At 42.6% G+C, this 25,284-nt stretch overlaps 1 protein-coding gene across 2 annotated transcripts in view; it reads right to left on the bottom strand.

The window, feature by feature from the left end:
* The window catches only part of LOC139408349 (solute carrier family 12 member 2), an 87,521-nt gene extending 73,035 nt beyond the window's left edge, over positions 1–14,486 (bottom strand). The window contains exon 1 of one of the 2 annotated variants that reach the window (XM_071152113.1): positions 13,427–14,486. In XM_071152113.1, coding sequence (XP_071008214.1) covers positions 13,427–13,963 — 537 coding nt within the window. In that variant the 5' untranslated portion in view covers positions 13,964–14,486. The remainder of the gene's footprint in view (positions 1–13,426) is intronic. The other variant, XM_071152114.1, reaches the window with a different exon arrangement.
* Positions 14,487–25,284: the final 10,798 nt, after the last annotated feature.

The following is a 25,284-nucleotide window of genomic DNA, read 5'->3' as shown; positions in this document are numbered from 1 at the left end:
GATAAATGTCACGACAGGCCTGACAGAAACACCAAACTTGTCTGGAAACTTTCCAAATGTCAACAAAACAAAACACTAGACGAAGTGGATAATTTTTGTGTCTGTCAAATTTATTATGAGAGTGGCAGCAGAAACGCCTTTATGAGCAAATATAACTATATTAAAATCAACATATGGAAGTAAACTTGGAGTGATGCATGATATGTTGCGTGGTCCTTCCACTATGTCTTGGGAAAGCACACAGTCGATTAGGCTACAGAGGAAATAAAGTTATGACCTTTACAAGGGGGTGAAAGTTCACAGTGATGAGCTTCATGCTCCTTTCCAATAAATACAGTCTTATTCTGGTGACGTGAAGATCAATGCTTGGCTGCAGTTTGACAAATTAAAATCTTTCGTACATACCATCATGTAGTAGGCTATCCCTGCACTGTATTAGCAAGCTGTTGGATAGAGCACATGTTCCAAGAACACAGTGAGCACAATTGCTATATAAACACAAATGTTTTGACAAAACCATCAGTAGAGTTGAAAATGCCATGGAAACCCATTACATTTTTAAAATGTTTTTTTTTTATATATAATTAAAAGTTATTTATGTGCACTACGTCATCAAGCACAGCCTTTAATCCGCAAGTCAGTTCGATGGAAATATTGTCTGTGCGAATTTTAGAATATTCACATGAAAAGCTGTCGCCAGTTGGATGGAAACCTAGCTATAGAAATACCAGTTGTCAGTACGGAAGTATTTAGTCCATAAAAAGGAGTGAATACATTGCTCCATCTGTGACTGTGTAGCAGTGGCATCTTATGTCCTTCCCCGAGAGTAGGCCTACTCCAAGAAGGGATAGTAAATAGTCATTTCTGACATTCACACTGACACTAATAGATATGACCGTGGGCAAGAGAGAAACCATACGCATACAAGAACATTTCGCACAAGCACTTACAAGTGACTGCCAAACGGCGTGTATACATTACACAAGCTGCAGGCCCACAACACAGTCAAGAACTGAATAAAGGCCCCCCTCTCCATTCACAGGCCAGAAGCCTGCTCCTTCTCCTCTTTCTGACACTGCATACAATCTTCAGCACAACTAGTGCAGAGGCAGAGGGAGAGAATAAACAAGTCCACGTGGAGTTGTTCCTAGCCAGGCCACTGCACAGAGCCTCCCTTGTGCAAGCTAGTTAAAAGGGGACGCCGTCATGAGGTTAACTGCGACAAACGATGCAACAAAGTCTTACCTCAGACCTTGTTTACTTGCAAAGAAACTAACTAGGCTACATGTAGCCTGACTACAAAACAACATTCAACTATTAATCCCGCTAGACACTCCTGTAAAGGAAGGGTTGATACAGTGGTTGGCGATACAAAGACTGTATCCATTTTGTTTTATCAACAACAAAAAAAATACATGCTTAGACTGGTAAGACCGGACTGTGTAATGAACTAATAACAATGGAATGTACCAGAACAAAAACGATGGGGGTTAATGGGGTGCAGTTTTAATATTTGGACAGGGACACGGGATCCAACACAACATTGGGCTTGTTATGGTTACAGTAGAAGTCAGACATAACTCAGGCCTATTCAATTTGAAGGGTGCACCCCCCCCCCCCCCCCCCAAAATTTGCAGTAAACCTGTGGTGACAGATGGACTTTTCACAAGTCACCACAAACACGCCAGTGTGAGTGACAAATCGACCTCTGCCATTGCAGGCGGAGGCTCCCAGCGTTGATGCTCAGTTGTGATAGAGCTCCAAGCACATGGGACCAGAAACTACAACTGAAGATGTCAACAAATAGGGCTTATCTGGAAACATGTGATCTAGGCTAAGAAATAAGTGACATTGCACACAGGAAATGGCAACTGAGGTGAAATCTTTATCGGAACACAACTTCCGCTTTTGAACAACAGAATGGGCGTAAGTGTGAGAGATTCAAGGTGAGCATTGAGGGCAAAGCCTAGCTGTGGATTGCATGCTCACTACATTGTCACTTCCAGCTCAATCAGTTAAATTAGACCTAGCCTGATCTCCAGGCCTCCTGCTCTGAAAAGGGCCACAAGAGACAACCTGTTGACAGCAAGCCCTGCCCACAGGACTGGCATCGCCATGGAGACCAAGGACATGAGTGCTAGGAGACGGGGGCTTTTGTGATGCCTGACCTGGTGGGAAACATCTGCCACGCAAAGCCCTTTAATTCAGCCCCAAATGACCAATTGTGTTTTCACTGCATCCAATAGAAAATGTCCCTAACAAGGAAGTAACATTAGCTGGAGATCCTTCAAAGCAGTACAACAGAAGTGTAATAACAAGGGAACAATGTTCCTCTTTTCAACATGAGTTCACTGGAGAAGCACAAATAATTAGTTTGTGCTATGACGAGATAGTGTAATTTCAGCAGACTGCTCATGTCAAAATGTAAGACTATCCAATCATTCAGAATAGGATTCATGTTTATAGGCTACCTATCATACATTTAAATAAAAATAAGAGTGGGGTGTCACATCACATTTCCCCAGCACCGGGGGCTTCCTATTTGAGTTAGTGGAAACATAACTAAAAAAGGGTTTGGTTGACTGGGCTAAGCCAGTGAAAAGCACAACCATGTCTATAGGGAGGAACACCGGTCTCTTAATAATTCCCTATTAATATGGCCTCTTGTTATTGAGGCCCTGCCTACCCAACACTCCACAGAGAAAGAGAGAGCGGGTCAAGACTTCACAATACGCTTGCTAGCTGCCAGAGAAGAAGGGATTGGTCAGCGTGTAACGACATGAGCCAATAGGAACACAGTAAAATAACGCCACTAGGCATCACCTTCCAAAGAATGTAGGAGAACAAAAGCTACATGCGGACATGTGTTTGTCATTGTCCTGTAACAGATAGCAATGGAATAGGCAGCAAAACACTGTAGTGTACCCAACTTGAAGTCCTTGTTTTTTGGAAACACACAAGAGGTAGTAATGGGAGCAATAAGGGCATTGCATCAAAAGGCATTACACTTTGATAAAATGTTAGCTAATACAAAAGGCTTATCGTGAGCTGTTCACACATTTTTACTGGGTCTCACATGTTCAAATTGCATTTACAGGCAGACATGTCTGCTTCCCATCACTAAAGGCCAAGAAGGCACACAGTACTACCGACTCATACTAGAGTTGGAAGTTAGCTGGCCTGTTAGTCGACTTTGTGCCCTCACTGTAGTGGCAGTGCGAAGACATCAATATTTCAGTACAATCTGCTTGGCTGCCCGGCGCAGAATAAATCTGTCCTGTCAGGGTTTCCCCTCTGGTTGGTCAATATGCGGTCTCATGCGGCTTTTGCTGCTACTGCCGGGTGACGGGTTCAGGGCCCAATGAGAACACAGTAAAATGCTGCCCCTTTTTATTTGATTTGAATGGAATTCACAACTGCCGTTGGTTTTGTTACAGAGTTTGTGTGTGGAACGGAGCCAGGGTGCCCAGCAATGGCCAGGTAACTTTAGCAGGCTATCACTCAAGTCCACTTTTATCAGCACTAACAATGGCTATTTGGTTGGCTCATTGATTTAGGTGTAAGTCCACAGGCACAGGTCGATTAGCTACAATGGAATTTCCATTTGGCGTTTTCCATCATTAGTTCGCTTTACTGATAAAAGGAAGAAAAAAATACACTGCTCAAAAAAATAAAAGGGAACACTTAAACAACACAATGTAACTCCAAGTCAATCACACTTCTGTGAAATCAAACTGTCCACTTAGGAAGCAACACTGATTGACAATAAATGTCACATGCTGTTGTGCAAATGGAATAGACAACAGGTGGAAATTATAGGCAATTAGCAAGACACCCCCAATAAAGGAGTGGTTCTGCAGGTGGTGACCACAGACCACTTCTCAGTTCCTATGCTTCTTGGCTGATGTTTTGGTCACTTTTGAATGCTGGCGGTGCTTTCACTCAAGTGGTAGCACGAGACGGAGTCTACAACCCACACAAGTGGCTCAGGTAGTGCAGCTCATCCAGGATGGCACATCAATGCGAGCTGTGGCAAGAAGGTTTGCTGTGTCTGTCAGCGTAGTGTCCAGAGCATGGAGGCGCTACCAGGAGACAGGCCAGTACATCAGGAGACGTGGAGGAGGCCGTAGGAGGGCAACAACCCAGCAGCAGGACCGCTACCTCCGCCTTTGTGCAAGGAGGAGCACTGCCAGAGCCCTGCAAAATGACCTCCAGCAGGCCACAAATGTGCATGTGTGTCTGCTCAAACGGTCAGAAACAGACTCCATGAGGGTGGTATGAGGGCCCAACGTCCACAGGTGGGGGTTGTGCTTACAGCCCAACACCGTGCAGGACGTTTGGCATTTGCCAGAGAACACCAAGATTGGCAAATTCCCCACTGGCGCCCTGTGCTCTTCACAGATGAAAGCAGGTTAACACTGAGCACATGTGACAGAGTCTGGAGACGCCGTGGAGAACGTTCTGCTGCCTGCAACATCCTCCAGCATGACCGGTTTGGCGGTGGGTCAGTCATGGTGTGGGGTGGCATTTCTTTGGGGGGGGCCGCACAGCCCTCCAGGTCTGGGAGGAGATCCCTCAGGAGACCATCCGCCACCTCATCAGGAGCATGCCCAGGCGTTGTAGGCCACACACACACTACTGAGCCTCATTTTGACTTGTTTAAGGACATTACATCAAAGTTGGATCAGCCTGTAGTGTTGTTTTCCACTTTAAATTTTGAGTGTGACTCCAAATCCAGACCTCCATGGGTTGATAAATTTGATTTCCATTGATAATGTGTGATTTTGTTGTCAGCACATTCAACTATGTAAACAAAAAAGTATTTAATAAGAATATTTCATTCATTCAGATCTAGGATGTGTTATTTTAGTGTTCCCTTTATTTTTTTTGAGCAGTATACACACACACACATGTAAAAAAAAAAAACAATACCATGTTAGTTGAGATCTTGAAGCAACTAGAATGAACAGACTGCATTTGAATGCTTCCTCTGTGGCATAGAGCAAAAAAATAATCTAGCGTTGAGGATGAGGGTTCTTTTATTCTCTTTTAGTCCTCATTTTGACTAATCTTCCAGGGCTCCTTAAAACATTAAAATACAAATCAGATATAACACACTGTTACAGACAGACATAATACACTGACATGTATTGACTAGAACATATAGCATATGTGGGCAACTGCCAGCTACAGCAAATGCCCTCATGTTTTGAACCATGTGTATCAGTTAACGCCACGAGCACAAGTCATTCTAAGGTGATGAAATAACATTTAATAGTACCTGACTAGTTCTAAAATGCATTCAATAGGGATGCTCTGCCAACTACATGACCTTGGACCAATAGGACACTACTTTTCATTAAAACCTTGGATGTCTGGACAGCGTGTCACCCTCTTGATTGCCATCGATAGCTAAGAGCCTAGGGTTTTGGATTTACTTTATGCTATTTTACTACATGACAGTGAATGCTAAGCTTCAGCATTCCAGGCATGCATGCAGAGAAAAAAGTGACATCTATATTTATTGTCAAAGAAAAACAAGTACATTTTACCAGTGTCCAGTTACTGACAGCTGCCAGTGTACAGCTGCTCGTGTACAAAGGCAAGCATGTGGCCAAAAATGGCACATGTTCAACTGATGCATCCAGGACAAAAATGGTGACATCTAAAACGAAATGTGCCAACTAAGGCCCTGTTCGGAACAGGAAAAAAAAAAACAGTCTTCCTTGCTTTCTTGAAGTAAACAGATTAGGAAAGAGTTGGCTGGGCGAAAGCAGTACAGATCAATCCTTAATCTACTTTAAGGAAGGAAAGAAGAATCACAAAATCACCTTCATTTCACCATATACATTTGCATGTACAGGAATTTGACTGAAACGTTGCCGCCACGATAAAACAGGACACAGACAGAAAACCGGATAAGTGGACAAAATATACAGTGCATTTCAGACCTCTTGACTTTTCCCACATTTTGTTACGTTACAGCCTTATTCTAAAATGTATTACAATTGTTCCCCCCAATCTACACACAATACCCCATAATTACAAAGCAAAAAAAATGGTTTAGAAATCTTTGCTAATTTATAGAAGAAAAAATAGAAATAGTACATTTCCATAAGTATTCAGACCCTTTACACCCAGTACTTTGCTGAAACACTGTTGGCAGCGATTACATCAGTCTTCTTGGGTACGACTCTACAAGCTTGGCACACATGTATTTGGAGGTTTTCTCCCATTCTTCTCTGCAGATCTTCTCAAGCTCTGTCAGGTTGGATGGGGAGCGTCGCTGCACAGCCATTTTCAGGTCTCTCCAGAGCTGTTCGAGCGGGTTCAAGTCCAGGCTCTGGTTGGGACACTCAAGGACATTGAGACTTGTCCCAAAGCCACTCCTGCGTTGTCTTGGCTGTGTGCTTAAGGTCGTTGTCCCGTTGAAAGGTGAACCGTCGCCCCAGTCTGAGGTCAAGGATCTCTGTACTTTGCTCCTTTCATCTTTCCCTCAATCCTGACTAGACTCCCAGTCCCTGCAGCTGAAAAACATCCCCACAGCATGATGCTGCCACCACAATGCATCACCATAGGGATGGTGCCAGGTTTCCTCCAGACGTGACGCTTGGCATTCGGGCCAAAGAGTTTCATCTTGGTTTTATCAGACCAGAGAATCTCCAAGCGTGCTGTCAAGTGCCATTTACAGAGGAGTGGCTTCCAGCTGGCCATTAGCATAAAAGGCCTAATTGGTGGAGTGCTGCAGAGATGGTTGTCCCATCTACAAAGACAAACTCTGGAGCTCTGTCAGAGTGACCATTGGGTTCTTGGTCACCTCCCAGACCAAGGCCCTTCTCCCACGATTGCTCAGTTTGGCCGGGTAGCCAGCTACCAGAAGAGTCTTGGTGGTTCCAAACTTCTATTTAAGAATGATTGAGGCCACTGTGTTCTTTGAGACCTTCAATGCTGTAGAAGTATTTTGGTACCCTTCCCCAAATCTGTGCTTTGACACAATCCGGTCTCGGAATTCCACTGACAATTCCTTCGATCTGATGGCTTGGTTTTTGCCCTGACATGCATTTTCAACGGTGAGATCTTACAGTTGAAGTCAGAAGTTTACATACACCTTAGCCAAGTACATTTAAACTCAGTTTTTCACAATTCCTGACATTTAATCAGAGTAAAAATGCACCGTCTATGGTCAGTTAAGATCACCACTTCATTTTAAGAATGTGAAATATCAATAATAGTAGTGTGATTTATTTCAGCTTTTATTTCTTTCATCACATTCCCAGTGGATCAGAAGTTTACATACATTCAATTAGTATTTGGTAGCATTGCGTTTAAATTGTTGAACTTGGGTCAAACGTTTTGGGTAGCCTTCCACAAGCTTCCCACAATAAGTTGGGTGAATTTTGGCCCATTCCTCCTGACAGAGCTGGTGTAAGTGAGTCAGCTATGCAGGCCTCCTTGCTCCCACATGCTTTTTCAGTTCTGCCCACAAATTTCCTATAGGTTTGAGGTCAGGGCTTTGTGATGGCCACTCTAATACCTTGACTTTGTGGTTCTCAAGCCATTGTGCCAGAACTTTGGAAGTACGCTTGGGGTCATTGTCCATTTGGAAGACCAATTTGCAACCAAGCTTAAACTTCCTGACTGATGTCTTGAGATGTTGCTTCAATATATCCACATAATTTTCCCACCTCATGATGACATCTATTTTGTGAAGTGCACCAGTCCCTCCTGCAGCAAAGCACCCCACAACATGATGCTGGCACCCCCATGCTTCACGGTTTGGATGGTGTTCTTCAGTATGCAAGCCTCCCCCTTTTCCTCCAAACATAACGATGGTCATTATTAGAGGTCGACTGATTATGATTTTTCGATAGCGATGCAGATTATTGGAGGACCAAAAAAGACTGATTAATATGACCAATTTAGTTTTTTTGTAATAATGACAATTACAACAATACTGAATGAACACTTATTTTAACTTAATATAATACATCAATAAAATCAATTTAGCCTCAAATAAATAATGAAACATGCTCAATTTGGTTTAAATAATGCAAAAACAAAAGTGTTGGGGAAGAAAGTAAAAGTGCAATATGTGCCATGTAAGAAAACTAACGTTTAAGTTCCTTGCTCAGAACATGAGAACATATGAAAGCTGGTGGTTCCTTTTAACATGAGTCTTCAATATTCCTGGGTAAGAAGTTTTAGGTTGTAGTTATTATAGGAATTATAGGTCTATTTCCCTCTATACCATTTGTATTTCATTAACCTTTGACTATTGGATGTTCTTATAGGCACTTTAGTATTGCCAGTGTAACAGTATAGCTTCCGTCCCTCTCCTCGATCCTCCCTGGGCTTGAACCAGCAACACAACAGCCACCATCGAAGGCTCAGAGAGAGTGACGTTTGAAACGCTATTAGCGCGCGCTAACTAGCTAGCCATTTCACTTCGGTTACACCAGCCTCATCTCGGGATTTGATAGGCTTGAAGTCATAAACAGCTTGACGCACAACGAAGCGCTGCTGGCAAAACGCACGAAAGTGCTGTTTGAATGAATGTTTACGCGCCTGCTTCTGCCTACCACCGCTGAGTCAGATACTTGTATGCTCAGTCAGATTATATGCAGCGCAGGACACTAGATCATATCTAGTAATATCATCAATCATGTGTAGTTAACTAGTGATTATGATTTATTGTTTTTTTATAAGATAAGTTTAATGCTAGCTAGCAACTTACCTTGGCTTACTGCAGTCGCATAACAGGCAGTCTCCTTGTGGAGTGCAACGAGAGAGAGGCAGGTCGTTATTGCGTTGGACTAGTTAACTGTAAGGTTGCAAGATTGGATCCCCCGAGCTGACAAGGTGAAAATATGTCGTTCTGCACCTGAACAAGGCAGTCAACCCACCGTTCCTAAGCCGTCATTGAAAATGAGAATGTGTTCTTAACTGACTTGCCTAGTTAAATAAAGGTATAAAAAAAATATATAAAAAATTAAAATCGGTCGACCTCTAGTCATTATGGCCAAACAGTTATGATTTTGTTTCATCAGACCAGAGAACATTTCACCAAAAAGTACGATCTTTGTCCCCAGGTCCAGTGGCAAACCGTAGTCTAAATGTCGACCGATTAATCGGAATGGCCGATTAATTAGGGCCGATTTCAAGTTCTCATAACAACCGGTAATTTTGGGCGCCAATTTTTTTTTTATACCTTTAATTAACTAGGCAAGTCAGTTAAGAACACACTCATTTTCAACTTATTTTTAAGTGAAATAATCTGTCAGTAAACAATTGTTGGAAAATGACTTGTCATGCACAAAGTAGATGTCCTAACTGACTTGCCAAAACTATAGTTTGTTAACAAGACATGTGGAGTGGTTGAAAAACGAGTTTTAATGACTCCAACCTAAGTGTATGTAAACTTCAGACTTCAACTGTATAGAGACATGTGTGCCTTTCCAAATAATGTCCAATCAATTGAATTTACCACAGGTGGGCTCCAAGTTGTAGAAACATCAAGGATGATCAATGGAAACCGGATGCACCTGACCTCAATTTTGTGTCTCATAGCAAAGGGTCTGAACACTTATGTAAATAAGGTATCCGTTTTGAATTATTTCGCAAAAAAATCTAAACCCATTTTCACTTTGTCATTATGGGTTATTGTATGTAGATTGATGAGGGGGGGGGGGGTGTATTTAAATCAATTTTAGGATGAGGCTGTAACGTAACAAAATGTGGAAAAGGGGAAGAGGTCTGAACACTTTCCAAATGCACGCAGAATTGACACAATCCACATACAGTATGTACACAAGGCTAAAAACTAGACTACACTATAAACATGAGCTACACGGTCCAAAAATATAAAACGCAACAATTAAAGATTTTACTGAGTTACCGTTCATATAAGGAAATCAGTCAATTTAAATAAATTAGGCCCTAATCTATGGATTTCAAGACTGGGAATACAGATATGCATATGTTGGTCCAAGATACTTCAGGGGGGGGGGGGGGGAGTAGGGGCGTGGATAAGAAAACCAGTCAGTATCTGGTGTGACCACCATTTGCCTAATACAGTGAGATGTCTCCTTCGCATAGAGTTGATCAGCCTGTTGATTGTGGCCTGTGGAATGTTGTCCCGCTCCTCAATGGCTGTGTGAAGTTGCTGGATATTGGCAGAAACTGCCGTACACGTCGATGCATCCCAAACATGCTCAATGGGTGAAATGTCTGATCATGGAAGAATTTCAGGTTCCAGGAATTGTGTACAGATACTTGCGACATGGGGCATTATGTCGAAACATGAGGCGATGGCGGTGGATGAATGGCACAACAATGGGCCTCGGGATCTCGTCACGCATCTCTGTGCATTCAAATTGCCATTGATAAAAGGCAGTTGTGCTTGTTGGCCGTAGCTTATGCTTCCCCATAACCCCACCACGGGGCGCTCTGTTCACAACAAATCGATCGCCTACACAACGGCATACACTCTCTGCCATCTGCCCGTTGCAGTTGAAACCAGGATTAATCTATGAAAAGCACAATTCTCCAGCGTGCCAATGGCCATCAAAAGTGAGCATTTGCCCCCAGAAGTCAGTCACGATGCCATACTGCAGTCAGGTCAAGACAATGAGCACACAGATGAGCTTCCCTGAGACGGTTTCTGACAGTTTGTGCAGAAATTATTTGGATGCGCAAACCCAGTTTCATCAGCTGTCCAGGTGGCTGGTCTCAGACGATCCCACAACTGAAGAAGCCGGATGTGGAGGTCCTGGGCTGGTGTGGTTACACGTGGTCTGCGGTTGTGAGAACGGTTGGATGTACTGCCAAATTCTCTAAAATGATGTTGAGGCGGCTTATGGTAGAGAAATTAACATTACATTTTCTGGCAACAGCTCTGGTGGACATTCCTGCAGTCAGCATGCCAATTGCACACTGCCTCAAATCTGTGGCATTGTGTTGTGACAAAACTGCATACATGCCACACTTGTTAAGGATGCATTATCTTTGCAAAGGAAAAATGCTCACTAGCAGGGATGTAAAGAAATTAGTGCAAAGAATTAGAAATAAGCTTTTTGTGCATATGGAACATTTCTGGGAACTTTAATTTCTGCTCATGAAACATGGGACAAACACTTTACATTTTGTGTTATATTTTTGTTCAGTTTACATGATAACTAATGCATGCCTTTAATATGTATTCAAACAGAGCCTGTCTGAATCTCAAAATGTCTATGGCAATGTGTTGTGCTGCTGAGATATATGCTGGGATAAGGAGACGACTACAGATCTATAGTAGGAAACTGAAGTGGCGATTGTAACAAGACTAGAAAATAATCTCAGTCTTGACTATGAATTAACCGTTATTCCTTGTGTAGCCTATATTGGGCCACAAGAGCATGGCACACAAATGCACTCAAGGACATACAGTAGGTCAGTTACCATGTAGAGCACGTGTCACTCATTCCACAGATGGTAGAGTGTCTGCAGATTTTTCACACCTCTTGTACTTGATTGATGAAATAAGGTCACCAATTAGTAAGGAACTCTCCTCACCTGGTTGTCTAGGGCTTCATTGAAAATAGAAAATAAAAACCAGCAGAAACTAGGCCCTCCGTGGAATTAGTTTGACAGCCCTGATGTAGAGGGTTGTCGCTTCATGAGTTCATCATGCCAAATATATTAGCCCACATGCCTTATCAATATCCTAAGCATGTTCTCTACATACAAGCTGTAAGGCGTGTGGTTATAAAAGCCATATGGGAACGGTTTCCATACTCACTGGCAGCTCGAATGGACACCACTAGAATACAACAACAAAAATGACTACAAAAAATGTAGGTATTGAGAAGACATGGGTGAAAAGTGGAAATTTATGTCTGGAGATATGGAGCCAAGACAAAGGCTAATGGATAAAGGAAGAGGTCATGCTGCCAGTTAACCTCCCATGTGTCAGTCAGGAACACCCCCGCCTGCTTACCAGTCTCCAAGACATAATGGCCCATGGAATGTCAACATGGCACACGGCCTTCAGTTGTTTTTCTTTCATCCGCCAATAAGTTTTACAGACCGATATGAAGAGCACAGGACTGGCATGCCATCTCAATGCCAGGGAAATGTGCCAATGCTTAGCAGTAACGCTCTGGAATTGAGAGCCACGTTTGGGTTATTATTGGGGGCAAGTTTTAAATAAAGTAGGATTTACATAGATTTGCTGACCAAATATAAGGGCTGACATTGTGGACAATGGCCAGTGTGCTTGGGATTGATTTGTCATGGTCAAGTGTAAAAGATTACATCAGTACTTAGATAAACCCACAGAAATTGTATTAATTAGCTGTAACTATTTTATTTTACCTTTATTTAACCAGACAAGTCAGTTAAGAACAAATTCTTATTTTCAATGACGGCCTAGGAACAGTGGGTTAACTGCCTGTTCAGGGGCAGAACGACAGATTTGTACCTTGTCATCTCAGGGGTTTGAACTTGCAACCTTCCGGTTACTAGCCCAACTTTCTAACCACTAGGCTACCACACCGCCCCCTAACATTATCAGGTAAGTTCATTTAAAATTAGGACAGGATTAACTATTACTACTGGGTCAGAAAACGTCTCATATTACAAAGCAGGAAGTCCGGGTGTCTACAGACCACATCAATAGCCAAGTAAAATGTATCCAAGCAAATACACTTCAACCCATCCTGTGAATACAACTGCATAACTAACGCCAGTATAATACTTAAATAATAGCTCTACCAGAATGACTGATTATAAGTAGGCCTAGTTAGATACAGTGTAACCGATAGCTGAGCTGCGAGATAAATGTTGTTTTCATCCTAGTGGGAGTCTCACGTGCGCACAATTGTTGGACATATTCTGGAAATATTAGCTACTCTAATATATTACTCAGTTGGGAACTATCAAAATACACCGAAATATCGATGACTTGCCATAGCTAGGTAAACAAATGTGTTTTTGCTAAGTAAAACATAATTTTGTCAATTCCTGATTCCAATTTCCTACTTTGTGACAAAAGCTTTCATTCTTGTGACCCGAAACCATGCATTCTATGCGCTACGTAACACTGACAAATAATGTGTGACGACATCATTCAAGTACAATAAATACGTGGTGGAGCCTATCCACATGCGTTTCTATTGAAGAATGCGCACAGTTCCTCTGTTCCACACCGACATCCCACCAATGTTGCTAATGACAGGCATGTAGCTAGCCATCCTTTCTACCAAGTACAATAAACGAGCATGAGACTGTAAAATGATCCACTGACCACAACGTGGTCTAAATACAGAAACTAAAGCTAACAAATTGACGCCCCACAAGCTTGGAACGTTGATGCAGCAGTGGCGCCCCATGTGTGCTCTGTCCTAGCACGCGCTAGCATCCGTGTCAAAGCCATGAGTTTGCTTACTTTGTCTAGCTCGTCATGCAGCTCCGAAAGGGTGGGTCTTATCAGCTTGTCCCCCAGAGGCGCAGCAGTTTGCCGGTAGAAGTCGATGTTCGGCACGGCATCGATGGTGTTGTGACCAAAAGTCCTTAGGTAATAGGTGTTTGTATGGGTGTCGTAATGGTAGTGATGTTGGCCTCCTGTCGAAGAATGTAGGCTGCCCTCACTCATCACGGTGTCTCCATTCTGGAAACCTTCAGCGGGCACTGCTTCTGGTGGGCTTGCTCCACTCGGATCTACAAAGTTCACCACACGGAACCGACCCTTTGCCTCCTCGCCACCCGCCGCTGGCTCCGAACCTTCGGGTGCGGGAGCGTCTTTATCGCCAGATGCGAGCGTTTTATCAGCGGCACCGGCTGCTTCGGCCACCAGGTCCACCTGGAACCGACTCGAGCTGGGTGTCGGGCCGGCGGGCTTCAAACCTGTATCCACGACCAGACACTCATTTTCTGGCGCGGGGTTCTCTCCCTGGGCGGGAGGCAAGGAGGATGGCGCCGACATTGCAAATATTACCGGTAAATGAAGGACCTTTTAAGGGAAAAATCCTAGCTAAATGTCCGGCACAACTCGTGTGCAATAGCAAAACTACACTGCTTCTAAACCCCGGTTCTTTCCGACATATAAGTAGTCAGCTCACACTCCTGGTACCGCCCAAGTGGTGAAAGACCGTCTGGATAGTTGGTCCCAGAGAAACGCGGTGCTTTCGAATTCAGAAAAAGCCGAATGCCACTTCTGCCTCTCTGAAAAAGGTAGCACAACCACAAAACATGCAGAGCTACAAATGGAGAAGGATGGCTTGCTAGCTGTCTCAGTATACACTCTCAGAGATTAAAAAAAGGCATCAACTTTCAGCCCTAGCCAACGCTACTCATCAAGAGATGAAATCTCCGAGTAGCCTCTCGGTCCTCTAGCTTTCCGCACACTTGTACGAAAGCGAATAAAATCCGCGATGTGATGTTTTTTTAAGAGTAGGATGCTCTATCGACCTTGCCGCAACTCTTCCGAGATTCCCAAAACAACCCTCGCCTCGCTCATATATACACACTGCAGTAAGGCAACGCTTTAGGGTGGGTTCAAAACGGAAGGTAGAGCTCGCGAGATTTCAGCACAGCGTGTTTTTTTTGCACTGAGGTATGTTTTTTAATTTTTTACGTAATACAAAGGATGTTCCAGAGTCTGTAGGTAGAGAAAAAAGTACAATCATTATAATAACATCACCTATAGATATGCAAAAATGTGGGTAACTTTCGTGCAATTGCGAATGGTAAATACTGTATACATCATCCCAAACCACAGAGAAGGAAAATGATAATGAAATTAAAGTTGCCTCACACGTTCTAATCATAGAAAATATATTACACACACATTCAAATAATATAAAATATATAACAATTTTGAAGTACTAAGTGTCAATTTATAGTGTCACTTGCAGGTCCAGACAAAACCAAGGATTTGGTTTGAGTTTATCGCAATTTAATTCAATAATTTTTGTAATTTCAAAGTTACAAGTGAGTTATGTGTCCAAAATAGAATGCTTTTTGGATTGGTCCACTAGCCCACACATTATGGTCATGTACGGTATGTTAAAACATTTTTTACGGTTTACATTATACCGAACAGCAATTGGTCTCTGTTTGGTGGTTGGCCGGGTCAAATGCACCAGCTGTTGTACTTTTTGTTTATCACATGCACAATTAGGGCCACCCTAAACTTGTTGTAAATGTTGGTATTCATTGTTACATTTGTCCAGCAGAAAACGGTCCATTAGGGAGGACCTGCAGGGTTTTTGGTTATTCTTTTCGATTAAGACGTAAACAACTAGGTGAGTGGAGTTCCTTACTAATTAGTTACCTTAATTTATCAATCAAGTACAAGGGTGGATTGAAAACTTGCAAACACGCGGCCCTCCGTGGAATGAGTTTGACACATACATTGAAGACATATCTAATCTGTGTTGTCGTTTATAGTCTAGATTAGATACAGAAGAAACAAAGACATCAGCATGGGTTTGTAGTATTTTTTTGCAGGCTACCTTTCTGACGCGTAATAAGGACCTTTGGATGTCTGTCTGGAGAAGAGCTGTGTCCAATGCACTAAGCTGAGGGCTTGTTTACTGTTACATCCACATGCATACCATAGATCACACTCATATCAATGGATTGTCAGCAATGTGACACCACACCCCTAATTCCTGACCCTTCCCACCCAACAACCCTATCTACCCTCTCCAAGTCAACCAATGTCCTTGTTAACAAAAAAGTTGGGGCTTAAAGTTGGGAATATGGGATATTAATATTGGAAATGTGAAATATGTTTCCACTGGATATTGGCAATAGAGGGGATTTTAAATGGCAATGTATAATATAAAAATCCATCCACAACACATGAAGACATCATCGTGATTGATTATGACATTTTAATGAATGACAAGTGCATTTAGAACAATACATTATTAATCGGAGCCCTATGATTGTCTGTTGAATTGTTTTCCATTAATCCCATAGCTTTATTTCCTCACTGCATAATACACTACTGTCCACTGTCCATCATTTGGTTGCAACTTCTAAGTTTTCCACTTCAATGGTCTGGAGGTCTGCCTGTAGTGTGGAAGTTGGAGATCTGGCTGCTTCACTGTGCACTGCAGCTCTTTGCTCTTGGCACCGCAACATCTTTGCCCAGCAGTGTTCTAAGGCCAGAGGTCAGACCCATCAGAAAGTTTTGTCTCCTCATTACCTAGCTCCTCTCTAATCCTGTTAATACAATTCTCTACAGCCCAGGAGCTCATTACAGTGAGCCAGTCAGCCAGGTCAGGCAATGACAGCCACTCAGTCTGGCTGCTAGCTAGCTCACTAGCTCAGACACTCACAACCCAGTCAAATAAGTGTGCTGGTCACATAATTGAATTATATTTTTAAAAAAGAGCTTTGGAGAGGTTGAGGGTAAGTAAATGTATAAGATCCTTGCCTGTCAAATGGTCCTTATGAAAGGCTGAGAGTTTAGGATGGGGCATAGTGGCCAGGGGATGAAATGTGGAAAGTCCAGACTGGTTCAGAAGAGGAGGCATGCTTCTTATGCATACGTACACTACCAGCATCAACGCATGTTTGTCCAGAGTGGCAAATGTGGAAGACTCCATTGCATGCACTGGTGGGCAATAGGCATCAGCCCATCTGTTGTGAAATGATTTCATTATTTGTGCAGGTCTTTTCATTTGAAGGTCATCTGTTATTTGTAATGAAATGGTTGCAGTGTATTTGTGAAAGTAAAAGAGCAAAATGGCGGAAATAATGGATAGATGATGGCCTTTAAAACAAAAGTATACAACTGCTCAGGACCTTGATCACCTAAATTAGTCTGGTTATGGCCAGGAAACTCCCCAGGACCTTGATCAGCTGAATTAGTGTGGTTATGGCCAGGCAACTCCCCAGGACCTTGATCAGCTGAATTAGATGGCTCCCGAATGGTGCAGCGGTCTAAGGCACTGCATCTCAGTGCTAGAAGTGTCACTACAGACCCTGGTTCAATCCTGGGCTGTATCACATCGGCCGTGATCGGGAGTCCCATAGGGCGGCGCACAATTGGTCCAGCATCGTCTGGGTTAGGGGAGGGTTTGGCCGGCCAGCTCTAGGAAGAGTCTTGGTGGTTCCAAACTTCTTCCATTTAAGAATGATGGAGGCCACTGTGTTCTTGGGGACTTTCAATGCTGCAGACATGTTTTGGTACCCTTCCCCAGATCTGTGCCTCGACACAATCCTGTCTTGGAGCTCGACGGACAATTCCTTCGACCTCATGGCTTGGTTTTTGCTCTGACATGCACTGTCAACTGTGGGACCTTAGACTGGTGTGTGCCTTTTCAAATCACTTCCAATCAATTTAATTTACCATAGGTGGACTCCAATCAAGTTGAAGAAACATCTCAAGGATGATCAATGGAAACAGGATGCACCTGAGCTGATGTTGTGATGTTGTGTCTCATGTTGTGTCTCATAGCAAAGGGACTGAACACTTATAAGTTATAAGAAATAAGTTATTTCTGTTTTTTATTTAGAATAAATTTGCAAACATTTCCAAAAAACTGTTTTCGCTTTGTCATTATGGGGTATTGTGGGTAGATTGCTGAGTTTCTTTTTTATTTAATCAATTTTAGAATAAGCCTGTAACGTAACAAAATGTGGAAAAAGTCAAGGGGTCTGAATACTTCCCGAAGGCGCTGTAAGTGAAAGTAGGAATTTTGTGTGAATGAATGAAAGAAGTGCTTTTTTCATAAAAGTGAATAATTCAGGGCAATAATCTGATCGCTGGGAGGAGGAGTGGGAGGGTGGATGGAAAAGCATCATTGATTGCCAAGCAACCTTGGACGTTTAAGTGGATGGGTGATTTAGGGGTGGGGGTGAGAGAAACTTCTAAGAACATTTAGTATTACTTTAAAACTCTGTAATATGCTAAAAATGATCAATACTTTGTATTTATGTACCTTTTTTATGTTTATTTTTAATTTGAGTGGCAGCCCACAAATAAATGTGAATTCAACTGAATATGAAGTTATATGAATTTGTATATTGTTTCTGTAACTCCTGCAACGAAAGAAATTACAAACAAATGTAATAAAATTGGTGACACTAAAAAAAGTTAATTATTCATCAAATTGAAATGAGTCATTGAAAGAGAAAAATTCCACTCTGGCTTTTAGTCTCTGCCTCTCCCCTTTCTCCCAGTCTTCCCCTCTCTCCCCATCTCTCTCTTCTCTCTCTCTTCTGTTACGTGACACCCCACACCTCCCTCTTTATCATTCCTCTGTCACTTTCTCTGAAAATCATTTTCACCTCTTGGTCAGGAATTACAGCTTGTCTCTAAAACCACAGGAGACGAAGTTTCATCCCACTTGAATGTCTACACCTCTAACTAGTTTTGCAATCCATTTTGGAGTGTTCACACTTACCTTGGTGAAGACTGTTCGACTTTCCCTAGTAGGTGTAGTCACTTGCAATAACACACTCTATTTTCCAACAATAACATGATATTAAATGTTGGAAATAGTGATTACTACCATACCCTTTAGGTTATAGCAGTATACTCTGTTATTCACAGTGAACATTGAATTCTGAATGTGTACCGGGCCAATTCACTCTTGTGAATTGTACATTTTGCTGTATGATATTGTATTAAGGCATTTCAGAAGTGTGTAGCCTAGTAGTTACACTCTTTTTGAGTGAATTATAGTAAGGCTTCTCTCACAGACAGACAGTTGTTCTGAGCCTCCACACTAACAGGAAGGCTCCTTTGACAGAGTCACTGAAGAGGAGCGCAGGGGTGTCGTAACCGGTCCCATTTGGAGGATGGATAAGGGGATTGTTCACAAAGCCTCGCCGTTGGGACTTCACAGGTCATCGCTTGTCTCTTCCAGTCTTTTCCCACAATTACCCCCTTTCTTTCTGGAGCCACAGAGAATCACATAGATTATCTCTCTGTGTCCTCCTGACTGAAAAAAACTAAACGAATTCCCACCTGGGCTGAGGGCTGAAGGCTTCTTGCAGCTGAAAGGGAGGGAATCCACCTGGCAACAAAGCAGGGGTGCCTGGGAGGTTTGGGGTTAGGTGAAACAGGTCTTGTGGAGATTCTAATGGTTTTATAAAGGGTCACTTACACTTTATCTTACGTTTTTAAAGTATAGTCAATACAAGTCCATTTGACAAAAAAATGTACCTAAATGTTATCAGGGTGAACAACTAGTGGTATGCCACATTATTATTATTTTAAAAATATTTTTTTCAAATCTGACCTAAAACTGTCAGTGACTGAGATCTGTTTTACACCTCTGATTAGGTTGAAATAGACTTGCAGTTTTTGTCTTTTGCTGAGCACATGAGTTCTCACTGATACACTACTCAAATGTCAACCAATTCTGTTCATTATGTCATATGATTATGAACAGAATTGTTATTATGTAAGATGTATCCTTTTTAACTACGAAATGTATTCTAAATGTACACCAGTCAGATTTCAGACTAGGTCATAGCACCATCTCTGCTACTTCTTTGGATATAAATGATGTTCTTAACTGGTTGGATAAGAAGAAACACAACCCTTTTTATTGACCTGTCTAAAGCAATGGTTCCCAAACTTTTTATTGTCTTTCAAACATTCAACCTCCAGCCTTTATTTAACTAGGCAAGTCAGTTAAGAACATATTCTTATTTACAATGAGGGCCTACACCTGCCAAACCCGGACGACGCTGGGCCAATTGTGCGCCGCCCTATGGGACTCCCAATCACGGCCGGTTGTGATACAGCCTGGATTCAGGCGGAAGTTAGAGGGCCTTTTTACTGAAGTTGTTTTGCTTTCATTGTTTTCCGTTTGTATCTATTGTGTAATTGATGTGTATATAGATATGTATAGTGTCGTTTTGTGTTCATGCACGGCTCATCTGAAAAAGAGATCATGGTTTCAGCACGACTCCCTGCTTAAATAAAGGTTAAATAATAGTATGGTATTTATGAACGGTCGGTCACAAACTCCTTACCCACAGACTTCCATGTTTTATTGATGGTTATTCCAATTTCAATTCTTTTCTCATGAAAGTGTTTTTACAGAGCACTCAGTGATATCACTGGTGTAAATAATCCTTACACATGCAAGTTTCTCGTTCTTCAGTCATCTCTCCAACAGCCTTTTTTTCCCCCGAACAAGCCATGCTATGTTGATTACATTGTTGAGCCTAAATCCAGGAACCATTAGTTTCACATGAGCGCACTTAAGTGCTCTTTAAAGACCAGTGTGATTGGTGAGTAACTTGTGTCATATGAACCATGACATTTAAACAACCAATTCATGACTCTTATATTTGTAGTAGTGATTTAAGGTTAGAGAATAACTTGACTCCACTAAGATCCAATAAACATCAATCAGTAATGATAATATGACACTTAATGATGCCTTTCTCAAAGGTCCTAATTCTATTTAATTCAAAACTACTGTATATAAGCAAAATAAACGTTTATATAAATACTGGTAGCTACTTGTCACAGTTAATGAAGTGTTCTCAGAAGATTAAAATGGCATATTTGTATTCCTTGTATTGTGTTCCATTCATAGTGAACCTCCCTGAACAAATGTGTGGGAAATTAGCATTGTGGGAAAACGATATAGTTAAACTGAAAGTACCTACTTTGATAGAAGCCTACTTCGATAGAAAGTAATAATGACATAAGTTATACATTTGTAGTTACCCTGGTTTAACGCCTAATAGAACATGTGACCAATGTTTGCCGCCCCTACTTCCTGTAACTCACCAAAACCTCTACTATGACATCTATTAGGACAGTCACTGCAAAGTCAAGGGAATGTGTCATATCTGCAGGTCAGCTTCAGTGATGGTTTGACGCCCTTGGAGCCAATTGAGCGACCAAGCGGGCTTGCCTGTCGTACATGGAGGTGAATTTTGAGGATAGAGCCGGGAGGACACAGGCAGTGTTGAATTTGTAAATGGAGGTGAGTTTTAGGGAGAAAGCCGAGAGGAGAGTTTTAGGGAGAGAGCTGAGAGGTGAGTTTTGAGTAGAGAGCCGGGAGGAGAGTTTTGGGTAGAGAGCTGAGAGGTGAGTTTTGAGTACAGAGCTGGGAGCTGGGGGGAGAGTTTTAGGTAGAGAGCCGAGAGGAGAGTTTTGGGTAGAGAGTCGAGAGGTGAGTTTTGGGTAGAGAGCTGGGAAGAGAGTTTTTAGGTAGAGACCTGAGAGGTGAGTTTTAGGTAGAGAGCCGGGAGGAGAGTTTTAGGTAGAGACCTGAGAGGTGAGTTTTGGGTAGAGAGCCGGGAGGAGAGTTTTAGGTAGAGATCCGAGAGTAGAGTTTTGGGTAGAGATCCGGGAGGAGAGTTTTAGGTAGAGACCTGAGAGGTGAGTTTTGGGTAGAGAGCCGGGAGGAGAGTTTTAGGTAGAGATCCGAGAGGAGAGTTTTGGGTAGAGATCCCGGAGGAGAGTTTTAGGTAGAGACCTTAGAGGTGGGTTTTGGGTAGAGAGCCGGGAGGAGAGTTTTAGGTAGAGATCCGAGAGGAGAGTTTTGGGTAGAGATCCGGGAGGAGAGTTTTAGGTAGAGATCCGAGAGGAGAGTTTTGGCTAGAGATCCGGGAGGACAGAAGCAGTGGTGGCATTCTAGGATGACGGAGGCCTCTGAGGTGTCTGGTGTCAGAACATGACACTAGATTGTTGTTAAAAAGTGTCTGCCAAAATGTTAGTGATCTAACTGTTGTATGCATGTCCAATTGGCAGTTCTCAGTACTGACTGCACAAATATCGTGTCCATTCCTTTTCAAAGGATATGATCCAGATTTCTAAATGTAGTCTACTGCTCACATTGAAACCGACATGGACTCATTAATCTCAAGATTATCAGTACCCAAAAAATAAACCACACAACCCATCTTAATTGATTTTTCAAGATAAGTGTCTATGTGCAGCCCCATTAAATGTAACATTCAGCCATGCAGGCTGCTGGTAGCCTAAACCACGTAAGCCCTGCAGCCAGTGAGCAAGACTGAGACACTGCACACAAACAATGGCTGCATGACGCAGGTCCCCCGAGAGTCCCCTGAGAGGGTGACGCAATGAGAGACGATCAGGCTCGATAACGAACAGCAGGCTCGTTCGACTATGAACGTATGGCGTCATATGCTGCGTTCAAAACAACTGGGAACTGGGAATCTCCGTCTTCCGACTTCAGTGCTTTCAGGACAACTGAGAACTGGAAAAATAGTTTTGAAAGGTTATTCTTTTTTGGAATTCTAAGTCAGAAACTCAGGCATCTTGCTAGAGCTCCGACTTTCCGACCTGAAGATCACTGAAGTCATGATTTGACCTCGTTTTTTTCAGAGTTCCCAGACCTCTTGAAAGCATCAATAAGTGCACAATAGAGCCTGGAACCACCACATCACATCATTAACTGTGATTGGGTCACAGAACCAGCAGGATGTGTAGTCAAATGCAACAACTCGAATGCGTAGGCATGGCTTAGGCTTTTTCAATTATCAAATCACATTTTACTAGTCACATGCACCGAATACAACAGGTATTCCTTACAGTGAAATGCTTACTTTCGCGCCCCTAAACAACAATGCAGTTTAAAAAAACATACGGATAAGAATAAAAAATAAAAGTAACAATTAATTAAAGAGCAGCAGTAAAATAACAATAGCGAGACTATATACAGGGGGTACCGGTACAGAGTCAATGTGCAGATGTACTGGTTAGTTGAGGAAATATGTACATGTAGGTAGAGTTATTAAAGTGACTATGCATAGATGATAACAACAGAGAGTAGCAGCGGTGTAAAGTAGGGGGTTGGGGGGCGCAATGCAAATAGTCTGGGTAGCCATTAGATTAGTTGTTCAAGGGTCTTACGGCTTGGGGGTAGAAGCTGTTTAGAAGTCTCTTGGACCTAGACTTGGCGCTTAGGTACCGCTTGCCGTGCGTAGCAGAGAGAACAGTCTATGACTAGGATGGCTGGAGTCTTTGACAATTTTTAGGGCCTTCCTCTGACACCGCCTGGTATATGGGTCCTGGATGGCAGGAAGCAGTGTTGTACTGGGCCTTTCGCACTACCCTCTGTAGTGCCTTGCTGTGGAGGCCGAGCAGTTGCCATACCAGGCTGTCAATGGCGTGCATACTGGGAGCGGAGTCATGTGCAGGAGAACAGAGAGTTGTGAACAGGCACACACTTTACACAGGCAGACAGATGCCACTGCATAGAAACCTCCAGCCAATGCAAAAGTGCAAACGAGCAAACAGTCACAATAATATTGTGTAAACACAATAACATACAGTGCCTTGCGAAAGTATTCGGCCCCCTTGAACTTTGCGACCTTTTGCCACATTTCAGGCTTCAAACATAAAGATATAAAACATAATTTTTTTGTGAAGAATCAACAACAAGTGGGACACAATCATGAAGTGGAACGACATTTATTGGATATTTCAAACTTTTTTAACAAATCAATAACTGAAAAATTGGGCGTGCAAAATTATTCAGCCCCCTTAAGTTAATACTTTGTAGCGCCACCTTTTGCTGCGATTACAGCTGTAAGTCGCTTGGGGTATGTCTCTATCAGTTTTGCACATCGAGAGACTGAAATTTTTTCCCATTCCTCCTTGCAAAACAGCTCGAGCTCAGTGAGGTTGGATGGAGAGCATTTGTGAACAGCAGTTTTCAGTTCTTTCCACAGATTCTCGATTGGATTCAGGTCTGGACTTTGACTTGGCCATTCTAACACCTGGATATGTTTATTTTTGAACCATTCCATTGTCGATTTTGCTTTATGTTTTGGATCATTGTCTTGTTGGAAGACAAATCTCCGTCCCAGTCTCAGGTCTTTTGCAGAATGGTCCTGTATTTGGCTCCATCCATCTTCCCATCAATTTTAACCATCTTCCCTGTCCCTGCTGAAGAAAAGCAGGCCCAAACCATGATGCTGCCACCACCATGTTTGACAGTGGGGATGGTGTGTTCAGCTGTGTTGCTTTTACGCCAAACATAACGTTTTGCATTGTTGCCAAAAAGTTCAATTTTGGTTTCATCTGACCAGAGCACCTTCTTCCACATGTTTGGTGTGTCTCCCAGGTGGCCTGTGGCAAACTTTAATCAACACTTTTTATGGATATCTTTAAGAAATGGCTTTCTTCTTGCCACTCTTCCATAAAGGCCAGATTTGTGCAATATACGACTGATTGTTGTCCTATGGACAGAGACTCCCACCTCAGCTGTAGATCTCTGCAGTTCATCCAGAGTGATCATGGGCCTCTTGGCTGCATCTCTGATCAGTCTTCTCCTTGTATGAGCTGAAAGTTTAGAGGGACGGCCAGGTCTTGGTAGATTTGCAGTGGTCTGATACTCCTTCCATTTCAATATTATTGCTTGTACAGTGCTCCTTGGGATGTTTAAAGCTTGGGAAATATTTTTGTATCCAAATCCGGCTTTAAACTTCTTCACAACAGTATCTCGGACCTGCCTGGTGTGTTCCTTGTTCTTCATGATGCTCTCTGCGCTTTTAACGGACCTCTGAGACTATCACAGTGCAGGTGCATTTATACGGAGACTTGATTACACACAGGTGGATTGTATTTATCATCATTAGTCATTTAGGTCAACATTGGATCATTCAGAGATCCTCACTGAACTTCTGGAGAGAGTTTGCTGCACTGAAAGTAAAGGGGCTGAATAATTTTGCACGCCCAATTTTTCAGTTTTTGATTTGTTAAAATTTTTTGAAATATCCAATAAATGTCGTTCCACTTCATGATTGTGTCCCACTTGTTGTTGATTCTTCACAAAAAAATACAGTTTTATATCTTTATGTTTGAAGCCTGAAATGTGGCAAAAGGTCGCAAAGTTCAAGGGGGCCGAATACTTTCGCAAGGCACTGTACCTCGTGAAATAAAACACGGAATAAACGCATACCAGTAAAACGCGTCAACATAGACACGTAACACAAACAATCTCACAACACATGAGGGGGAACAGAGGAATAAATACATGTAGTGTGATTGGGGAATGAAAACCAGGTGTGCAGGGAACAAGACAAAACAAATAGATAAATGAAAAATGGAGCGGCGATGGCTAGAAAGCCAGTGACGTCGGCCGCCGAACGCCGCCCGAACAAGGAGAGGAGCCGACTTCGGCGGAAGTTGTGACACAAGCAGTGATGCAACCATTCTATCGATGGTGCAGCTGTAGAAACTTTTGAGGATCTGATGACCCATGCCAAATCTTTTCAGTCTCCTGAGGGGGAATTGGTTTTGTCTTGCCCTCTTCACGACTGTCTTGTTGTGCTTGGACCATG

Source organism: Oncorhynchus clarkii, chromosome 5 (genome assembly GCF_045791955.1).
Source record: "Oncorhynchus clarkii lewisi isolate Uvic-CL-2024 chromosome 5, UVic_Ocla_1.0, whole genome shotgun sequence".
Lineage (NCBI taxonomy): Eukaryota > Metazoa > Chordata > Actinopteri > Salmoniformes > Salmonidae > Oncorhynchus > Oncorhynchus clarkii.
Note: the sequence above shows the minus strand (reverse complement) of the source record. Positions and strands in the feature narration are given on the sequence as shown.